The sequence below is a fragment of the Lepidochelys kempii genome, chromosome 1 (assembly GCF_965140265.1).
Source record: "Lepidochelys kempii isolate rLepKem1 chromosome 1, rLepKem1.hap2, whole genome shotgun sequence".
Classification (NCBI taxonomy): domain Eukaryota; kingdom Metazoa; phylum Chordata; order Testudines; family Cheloniidae; genus Lepidochelys; species Lepidochelys kempii.
In genome coordinates, this window is record NC_133256.1 from 264,725,647 (window position 1) to 264,748,091 (window position 22,445).

Sequence of the window (22,445 nt, forward strand, 5' to 3'; positions counted from 1 at the left end):
TATGTATTAATACCTGTGGGGGAGGGGTAAACAGCTGTGCATACCTCTCTATCCGTGTTATAGAGGGCGAACAATTTATGAGTTTCTTATACAGGGTAAAACTGATTTATTTAGAGTTTGGACCCCATTGGGCATCTGAGTGTTAAAGACAGGAACACTTCTGTAAGCTGCTTTGAGTTAAGCCTACAGCTGTTAGGGGTCGTGGTTCAGACCTGGGTCTGGGTTTGCAACAGGCTAGCGGGTCTGGCTCAAACCAGGCAGGGCACTGAAGTCCTAACTGATAGGGCAGGAAAGCAGGGACAGAAGTAGTCTTGGCACATCAGGTGGCAGCTCCCAAGGGGGTTTCTGTGATCCAACCCGTCACAACACTCTTTAGACTGACACTCTTGCAATAATTTCTCTGTCTTGAGTCTTGTGACAGGAGAGTTGAAAAGGTTGTGTCCAAATAGCTCTGGAGTCCTCAAGACCACTTGATCCCAGTGAGTTTGGTTTTAGGTTTGGGCATACAATCATACAGAGATGCACTGGCTGTGCTGGTCAATGATCTCCTCGTAGTGATAGACAGAGATCAGATGTTCATGCCAGTGCTTTTAATGGCAAAAACGTTTTAGTGCTTGGGATTTTCCACTCCCTCTCCACTACTATCTGATGATATTGCTCAAGGCAGAAACTTCAGCAGTTGCTAGAAGTTATTTGCCTTCTTGGGAAATTTTGTCTTTCAGCTGCAATATATGATTTTGATATGATTAAACTACTGAGTATGAGGACTTACATGAAGTGCCACAGTTCTGAGCCTGTGAGGATTATCATGCCTCCCACCCCCACACCTCCAACATGTGCACAGCATTAAACAAAGTTAGCAATAACAGAGCGGTTATTTGGGTTTTATATCAGAGAAGTTTGATTCAAGCAAACCTTCAGATATAAACATTGTTCCCTGCCCTGTATCCGTCTCCACCTCCCCCCCCACCACACACACACACACACACTCTCTCACACTCACTCCCTCCCCTATAATTGAATGGTCTTTAAGGAGTCCTATTCTTTTTGGCTAAAGGGCCTTATCTGAGGAACAGAGGAGTGGCCATAACACATTAGATCATTGATCCTTGTATTCTGCCTGTGACAGCCATTAGAACTTCCAGAGGAAGGTGAAAAGACTCAGTTGCACCGAACAGCTAAACCTGAAAGGGTCTGAGCCACTTTGTTTGAGGTTCTGACAAAGGCTCAGCTCCCACTAAAGTCATCTTGAATGGATCTTCCATGGAATCAGTGCAATCTATTGCACAGTTAGGACTGAGCTCCTAGCCAAATGTGTAATAGTGTACAAGGAGAAGGAAATCACTCTGAGGACTTCTAGGATGATCAAACAATAAAATAATAATTATGATCATTAGAGATTGTCCTATAAAGCTCAGATACGTTGGCTCCCAAACTGAGGTGTTTGTCTCTTTTTATTAAGAATAATTTGCACTTAATGTATGTGCCCTATAGATAAGGATTACCCTTAGCATGCCGAAATGTAACTATTACTGTTCATAAAGTAGTTTATCCCAGTGATTTTCAAACTGCGGAATGCTGGCTGTCTGTCTTTCTTGTTCCTCCCTACCAAGTTAAAAAGACGTGTGTGTGTGTGTGTGTGTGTGTGTGTGTAAAAAAACTGTTCCATGTAAACATTTGCTGTAACTGCCCCAGACATGTTATGTGATTGTAAATGGAAGGGGAGGTTGTCTGTGCGGTTGTGCATATGAAGGGAGCTAATGCTCTTGCTCACGCTCTCTTTCTCAAGTAAGATATGGTGGATGCAAAGAAATAATTTGGGAATGGTTGATGCAACCCTTTTTGTAATCTAATCACAATATTTGACTACCTCCTGTGACGCTAAATCCCAAAGGATTGACTATACACTGTGTGACAAGTTTCAATCGGTCCTCCGAGCCCCTAGGGAGCGATGGAGAGCTATGGTCCCACTGGCAGGCCTCAGTCACACCTTTTGGGCGCTGGGGAATTAGCGGGAAAGGTGTGCTGGCCCGAGCCTGCAGCGCGCCCCTCAGGCGGGGGCACGCCGGCACGGGTCGGCGGCGCGCGATTCTGCTACTCAAGGCGGGTTGGCCGGGGTAGGGGAACGCAGGCCCACCCAACTCCACTGCGTTCCAGCCCAGGGCCCTGGCAGTGGCGGGAGGCGAAGGTCCCGCCACTCGGCCAGCGCGGGGCCATCCATACCCCGCTGACCAAATACACCCACCGCACGGTGCAGTTCTGCCCTGGGCTACTTCCTACCCGGTCTCTCAAGCGGGCCTCTCTGGCCCCTCCAGCTCGTCCGGGTATTCAGCTGCTGGCAGCTCCAGCTCCCCCTCCGTGTCGGGCTCACGCTGGCCCGGGCTACAGCCGGGCCCCTCCAGGTCCTCCGGGTACTCAGCGGCTGGCAGTCCTGATCGCCACAGGCCTTCCTCCCGGTCAGGTTCCTCCTGGCCCAGGGCCTCCCATGGGTCGGCAGCAGGATCTTGAGGGAGCAGCCTGTGTCTGTCTCCCTCCCTAGTGCTCCCCTCACTGGGCAAAGGGTCCCGCCCTTTGTACTTCCTGTCCCACCCCTCCCCTTCCGGGGATTGGCGTAAGCTCGCTCTGGTCCCGCCCACTCAGGCTGAGAGGGTGGCTCTTTACCCTCTGGTTCGGAGGGAAGCCACCCTGGTTCCCTACACACTGTAAGAGAAAGCTTTTTCTTTTAGCTATTCCAAATTTAATCAAATAGGTAGCCAACGAACCCTTTTAGAATTTAGCTTAAAGGTTTCTAAAAGAGCAAAAAGTGTGTTGGGTTTTCTTCTGTTCTAATAGAACAGGACTTACTTGTGGCATTTTTAAATGTATGGGAAAAGGGTTTTTTATGATTTGGATAATCAAATTATTACAAAATTAATAGATGACCATTGCTTTTTAATAGACCGTGTTGTGTAAAAGGACAACTATATTTTTGATGTAGTAGTAAAGATACTGACTCAAATTCTCTGCATTTATTTACATCAGCAGAGAATTTGGCCCATTCTATTTGGTTTTATCTATATATTCTAGACTGGATTTTGCTGTATAGGAAAGCGATTGTAGTCAGGGAAAGAGGATTGGCTGACTTCCTTGTCTCTCTTGTTTAGTTATGTGTGTGGAAGATAAGTCATCTGTGGATTCAAATGAATATGTCTCAGGGTGTATCTACGCTGGAGCTGGAAGGTGTAATTTCAGCTTACTGAGATGTAGGCTGACCAGATAGCAAGTGTGAAAAATCAGGACAGAGGGTAAAGGGCAATAACTGCCTATAAAAGACAAAGCCCTGAATATTGGAACCATCCCTATAAAATCAGGATACCTGGTCACCCTTCTGAGACACACCTGCACTAGCTCTGATCTAGTTAGTGCACTAGAAATAGAAGTGCAGCTGCGGCAGCACGAGTGGAGGGGTGGGCTAGCCTGTCTGAGACCCTAGGTATGCACTTGGGCAGCTATCCTGTCCTGCTTCTGCCACTACACTTACGTTTAGCATGGGTTTGTCTACTTTAGCTGAAATTCATACCTTCCACCTTCAGCGAACGGGTACTCTAAGGATAGTCCCACCTATGCACTCAATTGCACTACAGTAACACAGCCAGATTAGTGCCTATAACATGTTTTAAATTTCTAATCTTATCATGAACTTTACATTGGCTATAAAAGATGCATTATAACCCCACATGACAAGATTGAGATGTGACATAAAACATCACAAAGTAAACAGGATCATTTTACTTGATTTTACTGAGACATTTATCCGAATGTAAAACAAACAGTTGACTGAAATTCTTCATTAAGAAAATATTATTGCCACAATGAGCTTTTGAGCACAGCTAAAGGTTTCAGATGATATAGGCCGCTCCATTGTAATCTTGGTAGCTTCCAAAGATGGTGGAAAAAAATCTAAAGCCATTTTACTATATCGAACATGTACTGATGGCAGAGAGAGAGTAAAATTAGAATATCTGAGAATCGGGTCATTTCTTTAAAGAGAAACCCTTTTTCCCAAAAAAACGTACTATACCTCACTCACAGCAATGGAGACACGGCAGCAGTATGTAAAAGGAAAGAGCTATAGGCCCAAAACTATAGACTTTACTCACATAAGTGATCTCATTCACGAAAACAAGGGCTGCTAGGCTGAGGCCTATAATTTTACCCACATTTTATTCTAGAAAAATATATTTAAAGCGCTTTACAATAAGGAGCTGAGTGAAAATCTTATCTTTATGGGACTATGATGAATAGGAAGATGATTTTTGTTTCAAAAGTATTTTTTCATGCCAACACAAAATCAGGGGTGGGGGAGGTTGAGGGAAATAATCTCTACAGTAGCCATTATATTTCTTGATCCAACCTGGGTGCATAATGTATAAAGAAAAAAGTCTCTCTCCTTGAACGAAAGCATTGTTGGAATAATAGTTTCAGCAATCTTGGTTACACATTCCCCTACTGCTGTTGGGTGACCATATTTGACTATATTTTAATTTAATAATTTTAAATTTCCTTCACTCTCATCGCTCAGCAGGAACCTAAAACTTGACCAAACTTTTGTACTGGTGACCCCCTTTCACACGGCAAGCCTCTGAGTGCGACCCCCCCTTATAAATTAACACCATATTTTTTATATTTAACACTATTATAAATGCTGGAGGCAAAGTGGGGTTTGGGTGGGGAGGCTGACAGCTCATGACCCCCATGTCATAACCTTGCAACGCCCTGAGAGGTCACAACCCCCAGTTTGAGAACCCCTGTCCTACGTAGGCAACAATGGCCAAACTTCTGTGTCTATGGGCTTCCTAGTAAACACACATTGGGGTAGGAGGAATGTCATTAAATTACCATGAATCCCACAACCCATTATGGCCTTTTCCTTACTTGAAGGGCCCTGCTCCCACAATCAGAGCCAAGCAGACAGACCTGCTACACCAATGCTAAATTCAATAGGGCTGTGTAGGGAGCCCTCAGTCCATCCCACACAGATCTGATTGAAAGCCAAACGTAGGTTTGCCAGTTATATTTCTATTAGCTCTTTTTCTGTGCTACAAGGAGAGAATTACTCCAGCTTACATCTAGCCATTTGGCAGGATTTTCCATGAATGAATAAGCAAGTACATATGGATACTGTCTGACTAGGAGGCAGTTGGGCAGGAGGGGCTGGGACACTTGCCACACGAATCACACATTTTCAGATATTATGACCTATCTTGAAAATTTCCATTTTCATAATGGTAGGAAGTCTGTTCCTCTATGTCCTGCATTACTCCCTTTTGCTTTCTCCATGCCTTTTTCCGCACATCATTGTTTTGACTGGTAGCGCCGTATGTTTTCTTTGGACTAACAAAAGTATCACTGCTCAGTTCCGTTTCTTCAGCCAGTTCATCTTGGTCAATTATGCCACATTTCTCTTCGCTGTGGCTTTCAGGGTCAGCCCATTCTTGCTTCTCACCAGAAGCGAAGATAGCATAGAATATCACTCCACTGTAGTGCACAAGAGCTGCTATCAGAAAGACATTTTGCCACTCTTCCCGGGTCTGAAAGAATGATATAGGACTCATTAGGTTTGCCGTAAATGGAAATATTAACCGCTGGATTAGACCAGGAGTTAGCACACATTGTACATTGATTGTCTGATTCCTAATTTTATAAATAAAACATTTGAAGAAAATAATTGTAAAGAATATTTCTTTTTTCCTCCATAATGATAGCTAATAAAATACTAATGTGATTTCCCTGCAGGTTGTAGGACACTCATGAAGTTAGAAGGCCATGGCCCTTACTAAATGCAAGGAGGCAAATCCCATTTCAGAGCGATGATTGCTTAGGAACCTCAGCAGTATTACACTGCAGTTTTCCAAGTAACTCTTGCGGGTTTTTCTGCAGGAGAGCATGATACCACCCTAAGACAGTACCCTAGTGAAATTTCAGGGCAAGATGCTTAGCAGGTATAAACTGGTATCCCCCTTCCATTGATACCAGCTGAGGATACAGCACCTAGTATTTTGGTAAAGGGGAAAAAAACCACACACACTGCTGAAAAAAATCAGAGATCCAATAACCTTTGAAATGATCTTAATCTTGCATGTAATTCAATCCTCATTCTAGAAACAGGTAAGGAAACATTACCTTGTGTTTAGTCATCGCACCAACAATGAGTGGGCACACCATTCCTGACAGCGTCCCCACACCATTGGAGATCCCCATCAGAATGCTGGCATACCGGGGTGCAATATCCAAATGGTTGACATTAAATCCTGTAACAGCAGCAGCAACAATCAACTGCACAGTCAGTTTCACGCCCCGGGGCTCATACGATTTGCTTAACAGTGGTTAAAGGAGATTGCCAAAGGAGCGAGAATCCACACTGCATTGAATAGGGAGAATGGGGAGCAATCCCTCTGCTTTTAGCAAAGAAAGGGGAAGGTGCACCTCTTTATCCTGCTTCCCCCTTCTTTTAACCCCTGCAGCTCCACTTTTGGGGCATAACAGAGTCCAGGAGATATTGCTTATTTTGACGACTTGATCCTTCAGATGCTAGGTGACTGCAGGCACTGAAGCCTTAAAGTGATGTACCCAACATTGAATTTTTCATTAAAGGATTAACAACTCATAAGTTTGAGTCTCTAATTCTTCAACTGAGTTTCATGCTTTAATTTAGGGATCATTTTCAGAAACTTTTTCCCCTGTAGTTTTAGTGACAATTTGCCAAAATATCAGACAGCCAGAATATATAGTGGAAAGTTTAATTACAGTTCCTGTAGATTTCTAGTGGATAAATATTTTATTAGAAAAGAAACCCCAAGATAAAAAGCAATTTAAGTGATTGTCAAGCAGTGTAATACTGTAGGTAACAAAAGCTGTGCGTATCAGCTGCGGATAACTGCAAGGAAAAGCCATGTACATTCCAAACGGTATTTTCTCAAGAGTTCCAGGGAACTGAAAGCACTAGAAAGGCTGAGTATTGGTAAAATGGAAATTAGAAATAAAAACTCCTCTCCGATGAGGGAAACAATGGTGTCCAAGGAGCTGCAGAGCCCAGCATGTGCGGGATAAGCCCATGGAGTTGAAAGGAACTACCTGTCCAGGGGCAGAGACAGTTATAGGACACACAGCGTGATGACCCAGCAGGTGCAGCTGGCAGAGGAAAAGCCAGCTGACAACTAGGCTACAGGCAGCGGAGAAGTAATTCATACACTTTCTGCAAGTATCAGAGTTATAGAAGGACTGAAGGGGGCTGTCAGAGGAGCAAACAGACAGAACCAGCATGATTACAGTCTGAGAATTATACTGACTGTTTAAACCACATTTCAAACCTTCTCATCTTACATTTGAGTTTCAGAATAGTTAGCCCTGTATCCTATTAGGTTTAATGTTTTGAATGATAATAGCCCAATATTCTGAGGTAAATGTGTGATGCAATCTGAAGAGCATGGAGGTATTGTAAACCTAGAGTGATAAAGACTCAGATTCTCACAAACTCCATATAATGCAGGTACTCCAATAATCATTGTTGGAGCAGGAAACAGGGCTTTCCCATAAGCAGCCATGTAAGTAGCTAATATGATGATTAATAAGATGAAACTTTACCTGAAATAGCAAATCCACTAAATCCTACTGCCAGCACCAAGAAGGAGATAGCCACACCTCTTGTATGAGAGTAACCAACTACCAATAGCAAAGTTGCTTCCATACCAAAACCTGCAAAAGAAACACGGGACTAAATTAAGTTCTATAAAGTATACTGGTTAAAAAGACACCAATAAGGACAAATCAATCTAGTGAGTTTTAAAATATGAGTTAATGCAATCAGTTGCCAATTTTTTGTGGGTTCACTATAAGATTTTAGGTTTCAGAGTAGCAGCCGTGTTAGTCTGTATTCGCAAAAAGAAAAGGAGTACTTGTGGCACCTTAGAGACTAACCAATTTATCTGAGCATAAGCTTTCGTGAGCTACAGCTCACTTCATCGGATGCATAAAGTGGAAAATGCAGTGAGGATGTTTTATACACACAGACCATGAAAAAATGGGTGTTTATCACTTCAGAAGGTTTTCTCTTCCCCCACCCCACTCTCCTGCTGGTAATAGCTTATCTAAAGTGATCACTCTCCTTACAATGTGTATGATAATTAAGGTGGGCCATTTCCAGCACAAATCCAGGGTTTAACAAGAACGTCTGAGGAACAGTGGGGGGGAGGGGTGGTAGGAAAAACAAGGGGAAATAGGTTACCTTGCATAATGACTTAACCACTCCCAGTCTCTATTCAAGCCTAAGTTAATTGTATCCAATTCGCAAATGAATTCCAATTCAGCAGTCTCTTGCTGGAGTCTGGTTTTGAAGTTTTTCTGTTGTAATATCGCAACTTTCATGTCTGTAATCGCGTGACCAGAGAGATTGAAGTGTTCTCCGACTGGTTTATGAATGTTATAATTCTTGACATCTGATTTGTGCCCATCTATTCTTTTACGTAGAGACTGTCCAGTTTGACCAATGTACATGGCAGAGGGGCATTGCTTGCACATGATGGCATAGATCACATTGGTAGATGTGCAGGTGAACGAGCCTCTGATAGTGTGGCTGATGTTATTAGGCCCTGTGATGGTGTCCCCTGAATAGATATGTGGGCACAGTTGGCAACAGACTTTGTTGCAAGGATAGGTTCCTGGGTTAGTGGTTCTGTTGTGTGGTATGTAGTGCTGGTGAGTATTTGCTTCAGGTTGGGGGGCTGTCTATAGGCAAGGACTGGCCTGTCTCCCAAGATTTGTGAGAGTGATGGGTCGTCCTTCAAGATAGGTTGTAGATCTTTGATAATGCGTTGGAGAGGTTTTGGTTGGGGGCTGAAGATGACGGCTAGTAGTGTTCTGTTATTTTCTTTGTTAGGCCTGTCCTGTAGTAGGAGACTTCTGGGTACTCTTTTAGCTCTGTCAATCTGTTTCTTCACTTCAGCAGGTGGGTATTGTAGTTGTAAGAATGCTTGATAGAGATCTTGTAGGTGTTTGTCTCTGTCTGAGGGGTTGGAGCAAATGTGGTTGTATCGTAGAGTTTGGCTGTAGACAATGGACCGTGTGGTGTGGTCTGGGTGAAAGCTGGAGGCATGTAGGTAGGCATAGTGGTCAGTAGGTTTCCGGTATAGGGTGGTGTTTATGTGACCATCGCTTATTAGCACCGTAGTGTCCAGGAAGTGGTTCTCTTGTGTGGACTGGTCCAGGCTGAGGTTGATGGTGGGATGGAAATTGTTGAAATCATGGTGGAATTCCTCAAGGGCTTCTTTTCCATGGGTCCAGATGAAGAAGATGTCATCAATGTAGTGCAAGTAGAGTAGGGGTATTAGGGGATGAGAGCTGAGGAAGCGTTGTTCTAAGTCAGCCATAAAAATGTTGGCTTACTGTGGGGCCACGCGGGTAGCAGCAGTGCCGCTGATTTGAAGGTATACATTGTCCCCAAATGTGAAATAGTTATGGGTGAGGACAAAGTCACAAAGTTCAGCCACCAGGTTTGCCGTGACATTATCGGGGATACTGTTCCTGACAGCTTGTAGTCCATCTTTGTGTGGAATGTTGGTGTAGAGGGCTTCTACATCCATAGTGGCCAGGATGGTATTTTCAGGAAGATCACCGATGGATTGTAGTTTCCTTAGGAAGTCAGTGGTGTCTCGAAGATAGCTGGGAGTGCTGGTAGCGTAGGGCCTGAGGAAGGAGTCTACATAGCCAGACAATCCTGCTGTCAGGGTGCCAATGCCTGAGATGATGGGGCGCCCAGGATTTCCAGGTTTATGGATCTTGGGTAGTAGATAGAATATCCCAGGTCGGGGTTCCAGGGGTGTGTCTGTGTGGATTTGATCTTGTGCTTTTTCAGGGAGTTTCTTGAGCAAATGCTGTAGTTTCTTTTGGTAATCCTCAGTGGGATCAGAGGGTAATGGCTTGTAGAAAGTGGTGTTGGAGAGCTGCCGAGCAGCCTCTTGTTCATATTCCGACCTATTCATGATGACAACAGCACCTCCTTTGTCAGCCTTTTTGATTATGATGTCAGAGTTGTTTCTGAGGCTGTGGATGGCATTGTGTTCTGCACGGCTGAGGTTGTGGAGCAAGTGATGCTGCTTTTCCACAATTTCAGCCCGTGCACGTCGGCGGAAGCACTCTATATAGAAGTCCAGTCTGCTGTCTTGACCTTCAGGAGGAGTCCACCTAGAATCCCTCTTTTGGTAGTGTTGGGTAGGGAGGTCTCTGTGGATTAGCATGTTGTTCAGAGGAGCGTTGGAAATATTCCTTGAGTCGGAGACGTCGAAAATAGGATTCTAGGTCACCACAGAACTGTATCATGTTTTTTCATGTTCTGTGTGTATAAAACATCCTCACTGCATTATCCACTTTATGCCTCTGATGAAGTGAGCTGTAGCTCACGAAAGCTTATGCTCAGATAAATTGGTGAGTCTCTAAGGTGCCACAAGTCCTCCTTTTCTTTATAAGATTTTACTGTTCGTATGTTTATTTATTTTAATAGTTCTTCTTTTCCCTGTTGCTGTGTGAGAGACCCAGACAAAAAGACAGGGAAACTGACACACTGACTATACAGGGGAAACAGTGAACATGATTATATGCAAAGTACTGTCAAATGCCTCAAGTAAACAAACTTGGAAAAAAGAAAGAAATATTTCTCTCCTTTAATTCATTTCAATTCTAGTGATCTGAGATGGCCTTTGTAACAATAGTAAATGGAGATTTTATCAGACAGCAGTGAGACATTAATATAAATCGTCAAGTACTACAAGGAACTTCTGGAAACTAACTTCTGTCTTTGTTAAGAAGTTGTGACCATTCTTCCAGGTGCATCAAGTATGGGTGACATAATGGCAATCCCCTGGTCAGTTAATTTGAGAATGTTCCTTGATGATTTAGGGTCACATTCAGACCTGCTCCAAGCAGGTGCAACTCTTGATTTACTTCATTCATATTGTGCCACATATAGGGACACAAGAACAAAGGAACTGACAAACTAGAGTAGTTCCAGGGTCCATCTAGCTTAGTAACTTTTCTCTGACTGTGGTTAGTACCAGATGTTTCAGAGGAAGGTATAAACCCCCAGCTGAGCAATTACGCAATAACTAAGCCTACAATTTTGTCACGGATTCTGTGACTTTAAGAGATGCCCGTGAGTTCGGGTTTCAGCCCTGGGTGGTGGGCCTGGGGGAGGAAGTACCACCTCCACCCATTGACTCACCCCAGTGGGCAACCCAGCCTGTGTGTCAGCGTCAACGCCTCCGAGTTACCCTGTAATACTTTACTGTTAAATTGTTACCCATTTTTGTTGCCTTGACCGTACCCGAAGTAAGAGAGGGACTCTGTTCTTCTCCATTGTGCCTCCCCCTCGATATGTTCAGCCCCTGCCAGAATCACCACTGCCCTCAATCCCAGCATATTTCTGGCTTGTCCTCAGTAGCCAGGTCTAGGCAGGTAGCAGATTGGGTGGGCCACTGCTGCCTCCCCAGCCAGGCTCTCTCTCAGCCAGTTGCTGCACTGGACAGAGCAGTGACCCAGAGCAGCCAGCTTCAGCCAGTGAGAGAAGTGGTTCCATCCCGCTCCCCACCCAGGCCCAGTTACCAGGGAGAGCGACCAAACGTGCCATGGGGTAGACACGGTGGGAGGAAGTCACAGCCCCCTGCGGGTAACTCTGGCAGGGTGGGGAGAGCATAGCTAAGATATAAAGCCAGGAAGTTTGCAGCAGAAAGGGGCTGCAATGTGGAAGTTGGCAGTCACCCTCTGGGCTTTGAGAGGGAAAAATAGGAAACCCATGGAAAGAGAAATTGTGATTTGTGCAGAAATTGCAACACATGACTATATGTTTGATCTGTAAAATCCAACAGTACCTCCACAATTCATGATTTTTCTTACAGTGGTAGTGGTTAAAATCTTTCTACTTCGTAAAAAGTCAGCTAATTGCCCACCAATGGGAACAATAATTGTCATGACCATATGTGGAACTGCAGACAAAAGGCCAACCTGAAATTAAATAAAGTATATGTAAGCCAATGTCTTCTCTTGTTCTATTTTTATCTTTTGTTCAGCAATATTTTTTCCTTCTGGTATTTATTTGTTTAAACAGATACTAAGGCAAAGGATTCCGGGCTGCAACTTTTACAGAATTTTCAGCCCAAGGAGAAGGGGGTTATGGTATCTTTAAGCCACCTTTGTGTCATCCCAGTTTTGTGCTGTTCTAGGAGCTGGAGAGGCCTTGGCATAATTTAGACAGCCCCGGAGGCCTGAGTCATGGCAGCCTCCTTTGGCCGGCCAGTAGGCCACAGCACTGCCAGAAATCTACTGCCCCTATCCTGCCCCTTTGGGGGTCCCCCTACACCAGGGCTTGTGACAGGGTCCTTGGGTGGCAGCTCTGTGGCTCTCTCCATAGCTTCTGCACCAGGGGAACTCTCCCTCAGCCTGAAATGGGGCTTTTAGGGCCCTTTTATGCCACTCTGTCCCTCTCTGTCAGCTTAGAGGAGCCAGAGAATGGTTGAGAATCTCACCCTAGTATTTTCATACATTTTTCTGGTTTTTATAGTTCCTCTTGCCAAGGAGTTAATTAGAAGAAAGTTAAAATTCCACTTACCCCGGCACTTGTTATAAATAAGCTTAGAAGGATTAGATTTTTATTGGTAAATGTCAGTAAATGTTGTTTTCACCATACACAGCAACCAACAAAAATAATTCCATCTATAATAATTGACATTTATGGCTTGACAAAGAAAGAAAAATGCTACTTGAGAACTTATTAGGTTTTGATTTAAGGATATTTACTTTGTATATTTTGACATGTGATGTTGACAATTTGTGCTTTAATGGTTATAAAAGCTTTACCTTTTTCAATCTCAATGTCTGCTGTCATTCAATTATTGTCTGACCCTCTCCCCTCAATTTCCCACAACTGTGAAAATTTAAACAGATAAAATTAAGAAAAAAAAGCTTAAAGATAAACGTTGATATTATCAGCTGTAACTGGCTTTGGAGGGAGTTGAGGCCTCTCAGCACCTTGCAAGACCAGGTCCAAAGTGAAAGAGCTGGAATTAAGAAACGTACCTTACTTATTGCAAAGCCAAAGACCTCTTCAAAGTAAGCAGGCTGACTTATAAGCAGCAAATAGAAGGTCCAGCTTCTACAAAAGTTTGCCACGATAATTGCATACACCGGCATTGAAGTGAAAAACTTCTTCCAAGGGGTACTAAATTTCTAGAACAGACAAATTGAAGATGTTTTGTACAGGTAAAAGCAAGGCAAAGACAGCAAGTGGAGAATCAACTCCTTGAGGGTTTGTGGCTGGGAGCAAGAAAGAGCTTCTTTCTTTGAAGGGTTAGGACTTTTGAGAGACTGTGTAGAGCAGTGGTTTTCAAACTGTGGGTCGCGACCCACTCCTGGGTCGCAGAATGTAAGGCACTGGGTCACGCTGGCTCTGGTCAGCACCGCCATCCGGGCCATTAAAAGTCCCATTGGCAGTGCTGCCCAGCTATGGCAGGCTAGCCCCTACCTTTTCTAACACCGCACTGTGTGCCCTGGAAGTGGCCAGCAGCAGGTCCCGCTCCTAGGTGGGGGTGCCACAGAGCTCCACGTGCTGCCCCCAGCCCAAGCACCAGCTCTGCACTGTTTCCAGCCAGTTCCCGGCCAATGGGAGCTTGGGGGGGGGGGGTGCCTGCGGTTGAGAGCCACATGCATACCTCCACCTCGGAGCAGGACCTGCTGCTGGCCGCTTCTGGGGCCCAGCGCAGTTCACGGTGCCAGGACAGACAGAAAGCCTGCCTGAGCACACACCCCCCTGCGCCGCTGACCGGCAGACACCCAAGTTAAGCCCACGCCCCAACCCTGCACCCCAATCCCCTGCCCCAGCCCTGAGCCCCCCCAAAACCAGAGCCCCTCCCTGCACCCCAAAACCCTCATTCCTGGCCCCACACCAGAGCCTGCACCTCCAGCCAGAGTCCTGACCCTCTCATGCACCCCAACCCCCTGCCAGCCCTGATCCCTCCCCGCCCCAGAGCCGCCTCCTGCACCACAACCCCCTTATCCCCAGCCCCACCCCAGAGCCTGCACCCTGAGCCCTGACCCCTTCCCACACCCCAACCCCCTGCCCTAGCCCAGAGCCCCATTCCACACCCTGAACCCCTCATTACAAGCTCAGCCCTCACCCCCACACCTCAACCCTCTGCACCAGCCATGAGCCCCTCTCACACCACAATCCCTCATCCCCAGCTCAGTTGGGTCATGGGCGTCAACAATTTTCTTCAACTGGGTCACCAGAAAAAAAAAGTTTGAAAACCACTGGTGTAGAGCAACAGTGGTACAGTGGGTAAGAAGAATTATAAAGTAAATTGCAGGAAAACCTTGATATGTTCCTCAGTGTCTTCTGGTGTGATTCAATCTGATAAATTCAATATTGTAAATATGCAGTAATTAAGTGACAGGCAGATATCAGTTTTAGTCTAAATTGGGACTTGAACTAAAGTCCTTGGGATCAAATGGAATTTATGCAATTCACTATTCTCACTTTGAGTTTCCATTTATGCTTCAGTAATCCGTACAGCAGGAAGGAAATTACTTCAGAACCACGCTTATTTACAATAGAATTCCTAAAAGAAACAATTTGTAATGATGATAACATGGATATATAGTTTTTTCTTCTCTTTAAGATGGATCTATTATGTACACAGCATGGTATGAACTCCACATAGATGTATTTATGTTGATCCAATTAATATTAAGGGTGCAATGGTACCTTGGATGTGCATGTGTGTCTCCAGCCAAGGTCTGATTGATTTCAATGAATGCATCAGGTGCGCATCCAAGGGTAGAATTTGACACATTATCCAACCACCACGATTGTTAGCCAAATCATCAATAATCCAAAGCCAATTTGGGTTATTTTGTTACAGAATGTTGAAGAATGGAAGCCAGGAAGGAATAGGTTATCAAGAAACAGCTTTTGTTTTTACAAACAATAGCAAAACCAAGTTACATAAATGGAGGAAGACAAATTTGATTGGAAAATATATTTTGGAATCAGGTTTCCAGTCTGTTACTGGTAACAAAGCTAAGGAAAGGTCTGGGGAGTGAAAGGGGGTGACAAAATCAAAAAACGCAGGCTGTCTTAAGATCAAGAGAGTCAGAGAACCCCGACTGTGCATTCAGACCTTCCACGGACAAGAATTGTTGGCAGCGGCTGAGCTAGGGAGCAAAATTGACTTCATTTTTTCTGAACTCAGTTGGATTACTCGTAAGCGAGATCAGAATCTGTCCCCTTAAGTTTAGACAGGAGTAGAACCCTTGAGCTGAAAGGACATTGAATTGTGTATATTGATTAGATTTGTATATTTTTATGCATGGGCTGGATTCTGTAGCCTTTAAGAAAATAAAAGCTTCCCTTATGTATGCTAAAGTCTACACTGTATCCCTATCCACACACTGATATAATGCAAAGTTTTAATATGTTTGTTTGCCATAAATGACAATGACCACCAAAACCCAGGTATTTTCTGTCTATGACCATTAAATTATACTTACATTTGCACTTACACTAACGAGGCTGGCCCCTTCTCCTATACTTGTTTCTATGTATGTCCTTTCTTCACTGGTTATTGTTGGGTGTGCAGCAGGGCTCTCATAGGCATGAAGCAGCCAGAACATGTACCAAACAATTCCAAACATTCCTGTAGAGGTGGAAAGAAAACAGATTGGTTTCAAATGCCATTGTGTAATGGTAAAGTATCTGTAATGCCTAATGTTTCAATTATTTATCTGAGGACCAAATCAAATCAAACTCCGGCAGGAAATCTGCACAAATTCACATGGAAATGTTATAGCTGTGTATTTATACTGTGCCCATCACAGGGGTATCTGAGCACCTATTCAGCACACTGCACTTATGTGCCTGGGGAGGTGGGGGAAGGCAGAAGCACATATCTACATGGGGGACCGGGGGAATTGTGATTAATCCAAAAAAAAAAATTGGTATGGGCTATGTAAAGCAGATCCTGATTGGCAAACCTTGCAGCACACTCTGTGCAAAGGATCAGTGTAAACTATCCTGCCTCTGAAACAGACAAACATGCAGAGGTGAGCTTCCCTACTGTGCGTGGCTTTTGGAGCCTCTACTTTTTTGTGAATGGGTAAGCGTTTAAGCACAAAGAAGATGCAACTTCAGGGATGTATCAGCATGCTTGGGGTATCTTTGGGTGGTTAAGTGGGCTTTCACCAGGGCTCGCCAGTATGTAGCCCTGCACTATATGTTGAAATCATTACAGTTTAAAAGCATTTTACAATATATTACCATAGTATCTTGTAACACTTCACAGAAAGCTGACAATAAGACTGAACAATTTTGATTGGTACTACTTTTAAATCAGATTTGTACTACACTATCTAACAATGCTGATCCAACTGTGCACCATTTTACATTAAACAACTCACCATAAATATAAAAGACTGATGGCCACCCTATGTACTGTACCAATATCCCTGCCAAGGGCATGGCAACCACTGCCCCAGCGTAGGAACCTGAAGATCAAAAGGATTGAGAAAACATGTCAGCTATGTTACCTAATTCCTCCAACTCATTTCCTATAGGAATTAGAACAACTACACAGGGGGGCTGGAATAATTTGTGTACCAAACTGTAAACCCTGTATATGATGGAAACCACTTCAAGCCGGCACCCCTGGTTCCACCACCCAGTAACTACAGTGTGCACTTAAGACCAGCATCACAAAGTCCAGGTGGTACCTTTATCATGCGGCAGCATATGTCGAGGTAGGTAAGCTGTATTATCTGTATTATGCATATGGATGAACTGTGCTACGGAGAAGTTAAGAGCCTGATATTCAGAAGAGTGAGCAGCCACAATTTTACACAGAGAACTTAAATACATTCTCCCATTGTTATGCTTGCACCCGTGAAACTCCACCAATGCTAGCAACAGTGGATTGCTCATCTAGACCTGCCATCAGTATGTTCAACAATATGTTGACTGTAGGCGCGTTTCCCAAACTGGGGTCTGCGGCCCTTATGATCAACTCCTCTCCCTCCTTTTCCCTCCCAGCACCTCCTGCATGCTAAAAGTCTGGCAGCGCAGTGGGACTAAGGCAGGCTTCCTACCTTCCCTGGCCCTGCCCCGCTCCCGGAAGCGGCCCTGACGACCTTGGGGGTGAGGGAAGAGGGCAGGGGGTCTCTGCGCACTGCCCCCGCCCCGAGTGCCAACTCTGCAGCTCCCATTGGCTGAGAACTGTGGCCAATGGGAGCTGCAGAGGTGGTGCCTGCAGGCAGGGGCAGTGCACGGAGACCCCCCTGGCCTCCCCGCCTAGGAGCCACTGCCAGAGGGATGTGCACCCAAACTCCCTCCATCCCAGAGCCTGCACCCCTCACCCCCTCCCAAACCCAAACCCCCTTCCAGAGCTCAGAGCCAGACCCCTCTTGTACCCAAAGTCCGCACACCGCACCCAAACTCCCTCTCAGAACCCATAGCCCATACCCAAACTCCCTCTCCGAGCCCGCACCCCTCACCCCTCCTGCACCCAAACTCCCTGCCCCAGCCCGGTGAAAGTGAGTGAGTGTGGGGGAGACAAAGTGACGGAGGGAGGGGGAATGGAGTGAGCAAGGGAGGGGCCTCGGAGAAGGGGCAGAGGAGGGGCAGGGCCTCAGGGAAGGGGGCAGGACAAGGGATGAGCGGAGGACTTGAGGGTCCCTGAAAAATTGTAAATCAAAATGGGGGTCCTCGGGTTGCTAAAATTTGAGAACTACTGGACTATACCAATAGTATGAAGAAATGGTTAAAATAAAGAGTCAATTTTCAACATGGCAACAGGTTAACAAGTCTGAGTTCCAGACCAAAAGAGGTGTGTGATGTGGAAAAGGACATGAGCATTTAAGTGTTTGAACAAGGAATTTCCACTGAGAATTTATGTAGACCGGTGATGAAAAACTCTAGTTTAGCATTGGCAAGTGGGTATCTGACCTGTTCTAGTCAGAATACCTAGAACTGTGAACCACTGGGTTACCCCACTGCCTTAGCGAGAGTGAGAGCTTTGCTGCTGCTAAGCTGTGGGTCAGCTCCCTGACACACCAGCCTGTCTGCCTCACCAGCAAAGTCTTCAAGTCTCTGCCAGTCTAAATCTTGCCTTGCAGGTAACAATCAGCAAAACCTCGTTCCCCAGGGATGTCTCCTGTGTCCAGTCCCTCTTACTGGACCCTCACAGAAATTATTAGGGTCGCTGCCTCCAAAGACACAGAGCACACATGCTGCTTGGTAGATTAGCTGAAGTCTTGAACTTCACTGTAATACTCAGCACTAAGATGGTTTTGTAATAAAACAAGAATAAGGTTAGTAACAAAGACCAGAGATTTAAGTGACACTAAGCAGGAACAAGAGAGACAGGTATGGTTACAAACAAAACATGATTTCTAGTGACCAAAAAACTTAATCCTCGCTAGTTACAATCTTTGCCTAAGCAGTTTTGTTACTCACATCAAGTTATCAGCAACTCCAGGCTAAGGAACCCAGCACTGAGAGAATCAAAAGGTGCTGCTCCCAAAGATCACTAAAAAGCCTGTTTGCTCCCATTGTATTACCCAAAGTCCATGTCTCTGCCTCAAGAGCCAGGAAGGATTCATGGGGTGCAGACTCTGTCCCCCAGTATGCTCTCTAAGTTGCTGCTTGACAGCTTTGTTTACCTTGTATGTAAATGTACCTTCATGGTCCTCTGCTTGTAATCAAGCTGCTCAGGCAGGTAAGTCCACATTCCTTTGTCTAGGGCAAGCTGAGTTTTTGCTCTGCCTCCCAAATACATTTTAAGAACTTATTTCCAGCACACACACACATATTCTTTCTATACAACCTGTACACACATCACGGATGATATTCGGGACCAGTGTGTCACCAGTTTACGTATGATTAAGCTAAGATTTTGTCACAGATATGTTTAGTAAAAGTCACGGACAGGTCAGGGGCAATAAAGAAAAATTCACTGAAGCCCATAACCTATCCCTGACTTTTACTAAAAATATCCATGACAAAATGGGGGAGCTGTGGGGGACGGCCAGGAACTGCGCGGTCCCCTGGTGGTGGCTCAGAGACCCCCGCCGCTTGGAGCTCCGGGGGTCCCCCTGCCGCCCGCAGCCAAGAGCTGCGGTGTCCCCACCACAGTGGCTTGGAGCCCCCTGCTGCCCAGAGTGACCAGGAACTCCAGGGTCACCCCAGCACCTGCGGCAGCTGGGAGCTGTGGGAGGACCCCACCAGGTGCTGTGAATTGCGGCGGGACCCTGCAGCTCCCAGCCACCATGGGCTGAAGTCACGGAGGTCTTTGGAAGTCAGAGCTTCCATAACTTCCGCAATCTCCGTGACAAAATCGTAACCTTACGTATGATGCCTTACATGGCACCTTTTAGATACATATTATGACAACAATGTGTTGGGGGGAATGGGTGTCTGGCCTGATATGAGTTATTGTACGGTGGGCTGCTGCCAGTTGGCTCTGAGGTCTTCCTGGATTAACTCTGCCATAGATAAGAAGTACTGCTAATGAATTATTCTGAGGAAGGAGCAGACTCAGGTCTTCACTGTTTGTTTGACATTAATTCATACTTTGTTAATGAACACTTTTGACCTAAGTACAAACTATTGTCAGACATGCAGAGAACACCTCACTCTACTAGTTTCTTGGAATAACTCATTTGCAAATACTTTTCACGGGTGATTACTCAGACTGGAGTTTCATATCTAGTCTACGTCCCAAGTTACTCCTGCAGGATTAACTAAGATGAATGCAAGGATTTGATGTGACAAAGTGTGGAATTTTTTAACATTTTTATGAAGCCCATGTGTGCCTCAGTTTCCCCTACATGCAGCATTGTTACAGAGTGGATGCAAAGAAACTGTGTGCTCTCAGGGCAGGCTAAGACACAGGTGCAAATGGTGCCTAGCTATCTGGGCCCTTAGGTCCCATATCAATGGAGCTCTTGAGAAGAAAGTGCCAAATCCACTTGCCTGAACATGGACACCAAGCAACCAATGATGCAGAGAGATATGGACGTCCCTTGCCTCTCTTCTCCCCAGCTTGGGAACAAAGGACTGTGGGTGTGTGGGCGGGGGGAAAGATAAAAGGTAGGTGTTGGCTGGGGGAAACAGTTGGGAGCACACACCTGGGAGTCTGACAAAGGAGATCAGATGGACGGGGTGACAGAACTTGAACAACAGGGTTCACTGCAGCTTGGCTGGGCTCTAGCTACCCAGAATGGACTGCACTTTAACCTTCATTTCCCTGGCTAACCAAGGACTTCCTATGCTGTGTTCCAGACGACTGATAGACCCTACTGTTTGACAATGCTGGCTGAGTGTCACTGCAGATGCTTGCAGAGGTGCATTGCTCCTTAAGATTGTACAAGTCTCCCTCAGGGATTGGTCTCATTGGCACTCATCAAATAGAGCTCACAGTGTGAAACAGCAGAGCTGAAGGCCCAGAGGTCCAGTCTAAGGAGACAGTGAAGTGGTGTGGCTTACCCTAAAGGAAAAGTGAGACTCCTAGGGAGGCCTAGCATATTGAAGGGATCTTCCCAGAGACTGTTCCAAAGCTGGAGCCACAGCACCAATCCTGTGGCTCTTTGATGCTTAGTCAGAGAAATCTGGCAGCTACTCAGAAATATTGTGGCTTCCTAATTTTTCATTCATACCAGTTCACTTTTCAAATATAAAATGGGGTGTGTTCCACAGTATCCAAAGTGGCTGGGGGTCTGAGGGAGTTTGTCAGGATTTTTCCATCCATTAAATTGTAGATTCAAAACATATATAAAGCGAAATTCCTGTACATTCTTTAAAAAAAGTCTCCCTTTTTTGCACTTTTGCCTTTTCCTAGTCTCCCTCTTTTCATCCTGTATTTGATATTACAGACCCCTAGTCCCTCAATGCCTGCATTTGCTAGCAGGCTATTTTTTTCTGTGATTTTTCTTCCTTGTTTTTCCCCCCACTGTCCACTTTTACCTTCATTGCTTTCACTCTCCTCTTCACCTCTCTGTCCCAGCGTCTCTGCAGCATTCTCTCCTCACCCACAAACCCACCAGTTCTACCTCGTCTTGGTCCTCTCTCCTCTCCATCACTATTCTCCCCCTCCATATTTCACTTGCAAACCAATAGGAATAAATACAATAAAGCATTTCTAAATGGAAACACCAATACATTAGAAACACAGGGTCAGAAAATCTAGAAATCACTAAACTTACCACAGAAAGACGTGGTTGCCAACCTGCTTCTCTCCAGCGGGGGAGCCCATTTGCTCCACATCCCATGGCATGCTGGATAGGTCACGCCCTATCAAATATGTCATACACACATCACATGATTTTGCTTTTACTGTATACAATTGCTGTTATTTTCAACTGGTATAATTGCTCTTCAATATTAAGAGGTACGGGAGGGGTTGAGGAGAGCTATGAAGAACTTTGTTGGTTGCTTATGAAGATTGTGAATGGCTTTGAACAAGAATTTAAGTGGTAAAGTGCTGTGGTGGAAATGTTTACATATATAGTGCATGCAGTGAATGATAGTATTAAAATGTAGTAGATCTACTTTCCATTCCATAATCCTGGTCTTTTCACTTTATAGTTTAGACTAATTGAAATATGTAAATGGGTATAATTAAAATTTAATCAACTTAAAAAGCATAAAAAATGTTATAAAGATGGGGCTTTTCCCGAGTAATAATACTTGGCAGGAGTAAAACAAACTAACATCACTTGCTAAAAATGAACAATAAGGAAAATAAGATTATTTAGAAAATAAGATTTAGAAAACTTGAGTGAATCTTTTTCTGACATTATAAAATGGAACCCCCCAAAATATAATCAGGTCAAAATGCTGAGTTCTCCTACCTCTACGAGACCTTGCAAAATTCTTACAAACATAACACAGCCATAATGTACTCTTGCAGCAGACGGGATGAACATATTCAGTGTAGATGTTAGGAAAATAGCTGCTCCAAATACCCTGTGGAAAGAAACAGCATAAAAGTGGATATAATTATTGTTCACTGGGCAGAAAAGACATTGGCCCATGCTTTGTGCCATTTCACCTGCAAAGGACTTGCACAATGAGCCAAGGTCAATCCTGAATATGAAGTCAACAGAGTTGCAGCTACAAACACCAGAGCTGAATCTATCCCTGGGATGAGTCCTATACCTAAAACAAGAGTTTTGCATAAACTCAAAAATTGGTACAGAAAAGTCTACTGGTATTTTTCTTCTTCTCAAACTGGGGTCCTTAGAGCACTTGCTGGAGGTTCATGGTGAACTGATTGGTTCCATGAGTACTGATTCAGGAAAGCATCCCTGTTTAGGAAAGTGCTTAAGCCCATGCTTAAATCCTATTGAATTCAAGGGACTCTAAGCACATGCTT

The 22,445-nt window shown here is 44.8% G+C and overlaps 1 protein-coding gene across 2 annotated transcripts in view; it reads right to left on the bottom strand.

The window, feature by feature from the left end:
- Nucleotides 1-5,231: 5,231 nt before the first annotated feature.
- The window catches only part of SLC17A8 (solute carrier family 17 member 8), a 40,423-nt gene continuing 23,209 nt past the window's right edge, over nucleotides 5,232-22,445 (bottom strand). The window contains exons 4-12 of one of the 2 annotated variants that reach the window (XM_073330976.1): nucleotides 21,922-22,036; nucleotides 21,274-21,361; nucleotides 16,477-16,563; nucleotides 15,577-15,716; nucleotides 13,102-13,251; nucleotides 11,898-12,030; nucleotides 7,624-7,734; nucleotides 6,163-6,290; nucleotides 5,232-5,570 (exon numbers count right to left, since the gene is read on the bottom strand). In XM_073330976.1, coding sequence (XP_073187077.1) covers nucleotides 5,232-5,570; nucleotides 6,163-6,290; nucleotides 7,624-7,734; nucleotides 11,898-12,030; nucleotides 13,102-13,251; nucleotides 15,577-15,716; nucleotides 16,477-16,563; nucleotides 21,274-21,361; nucleotides 21,922-22,036 — 1,291 coding nt within the window. Of the gene's footprint in view, nucleotides 5,571-6,162; nucleotides 6,291-7,623; nucleotides 7,735-11,897; nucleotides 12,031-13,101; nucleotides 13,252-15,570; nucleotides 15,717-16,476; nucleotides 16,564-21,273; nucleotides 21,362-21,921; nucleotides 22,037-22,445 lie in introns of both variants that reach the window. The other variant, XM_073330966.1, reaches the window with a different exon arrangement.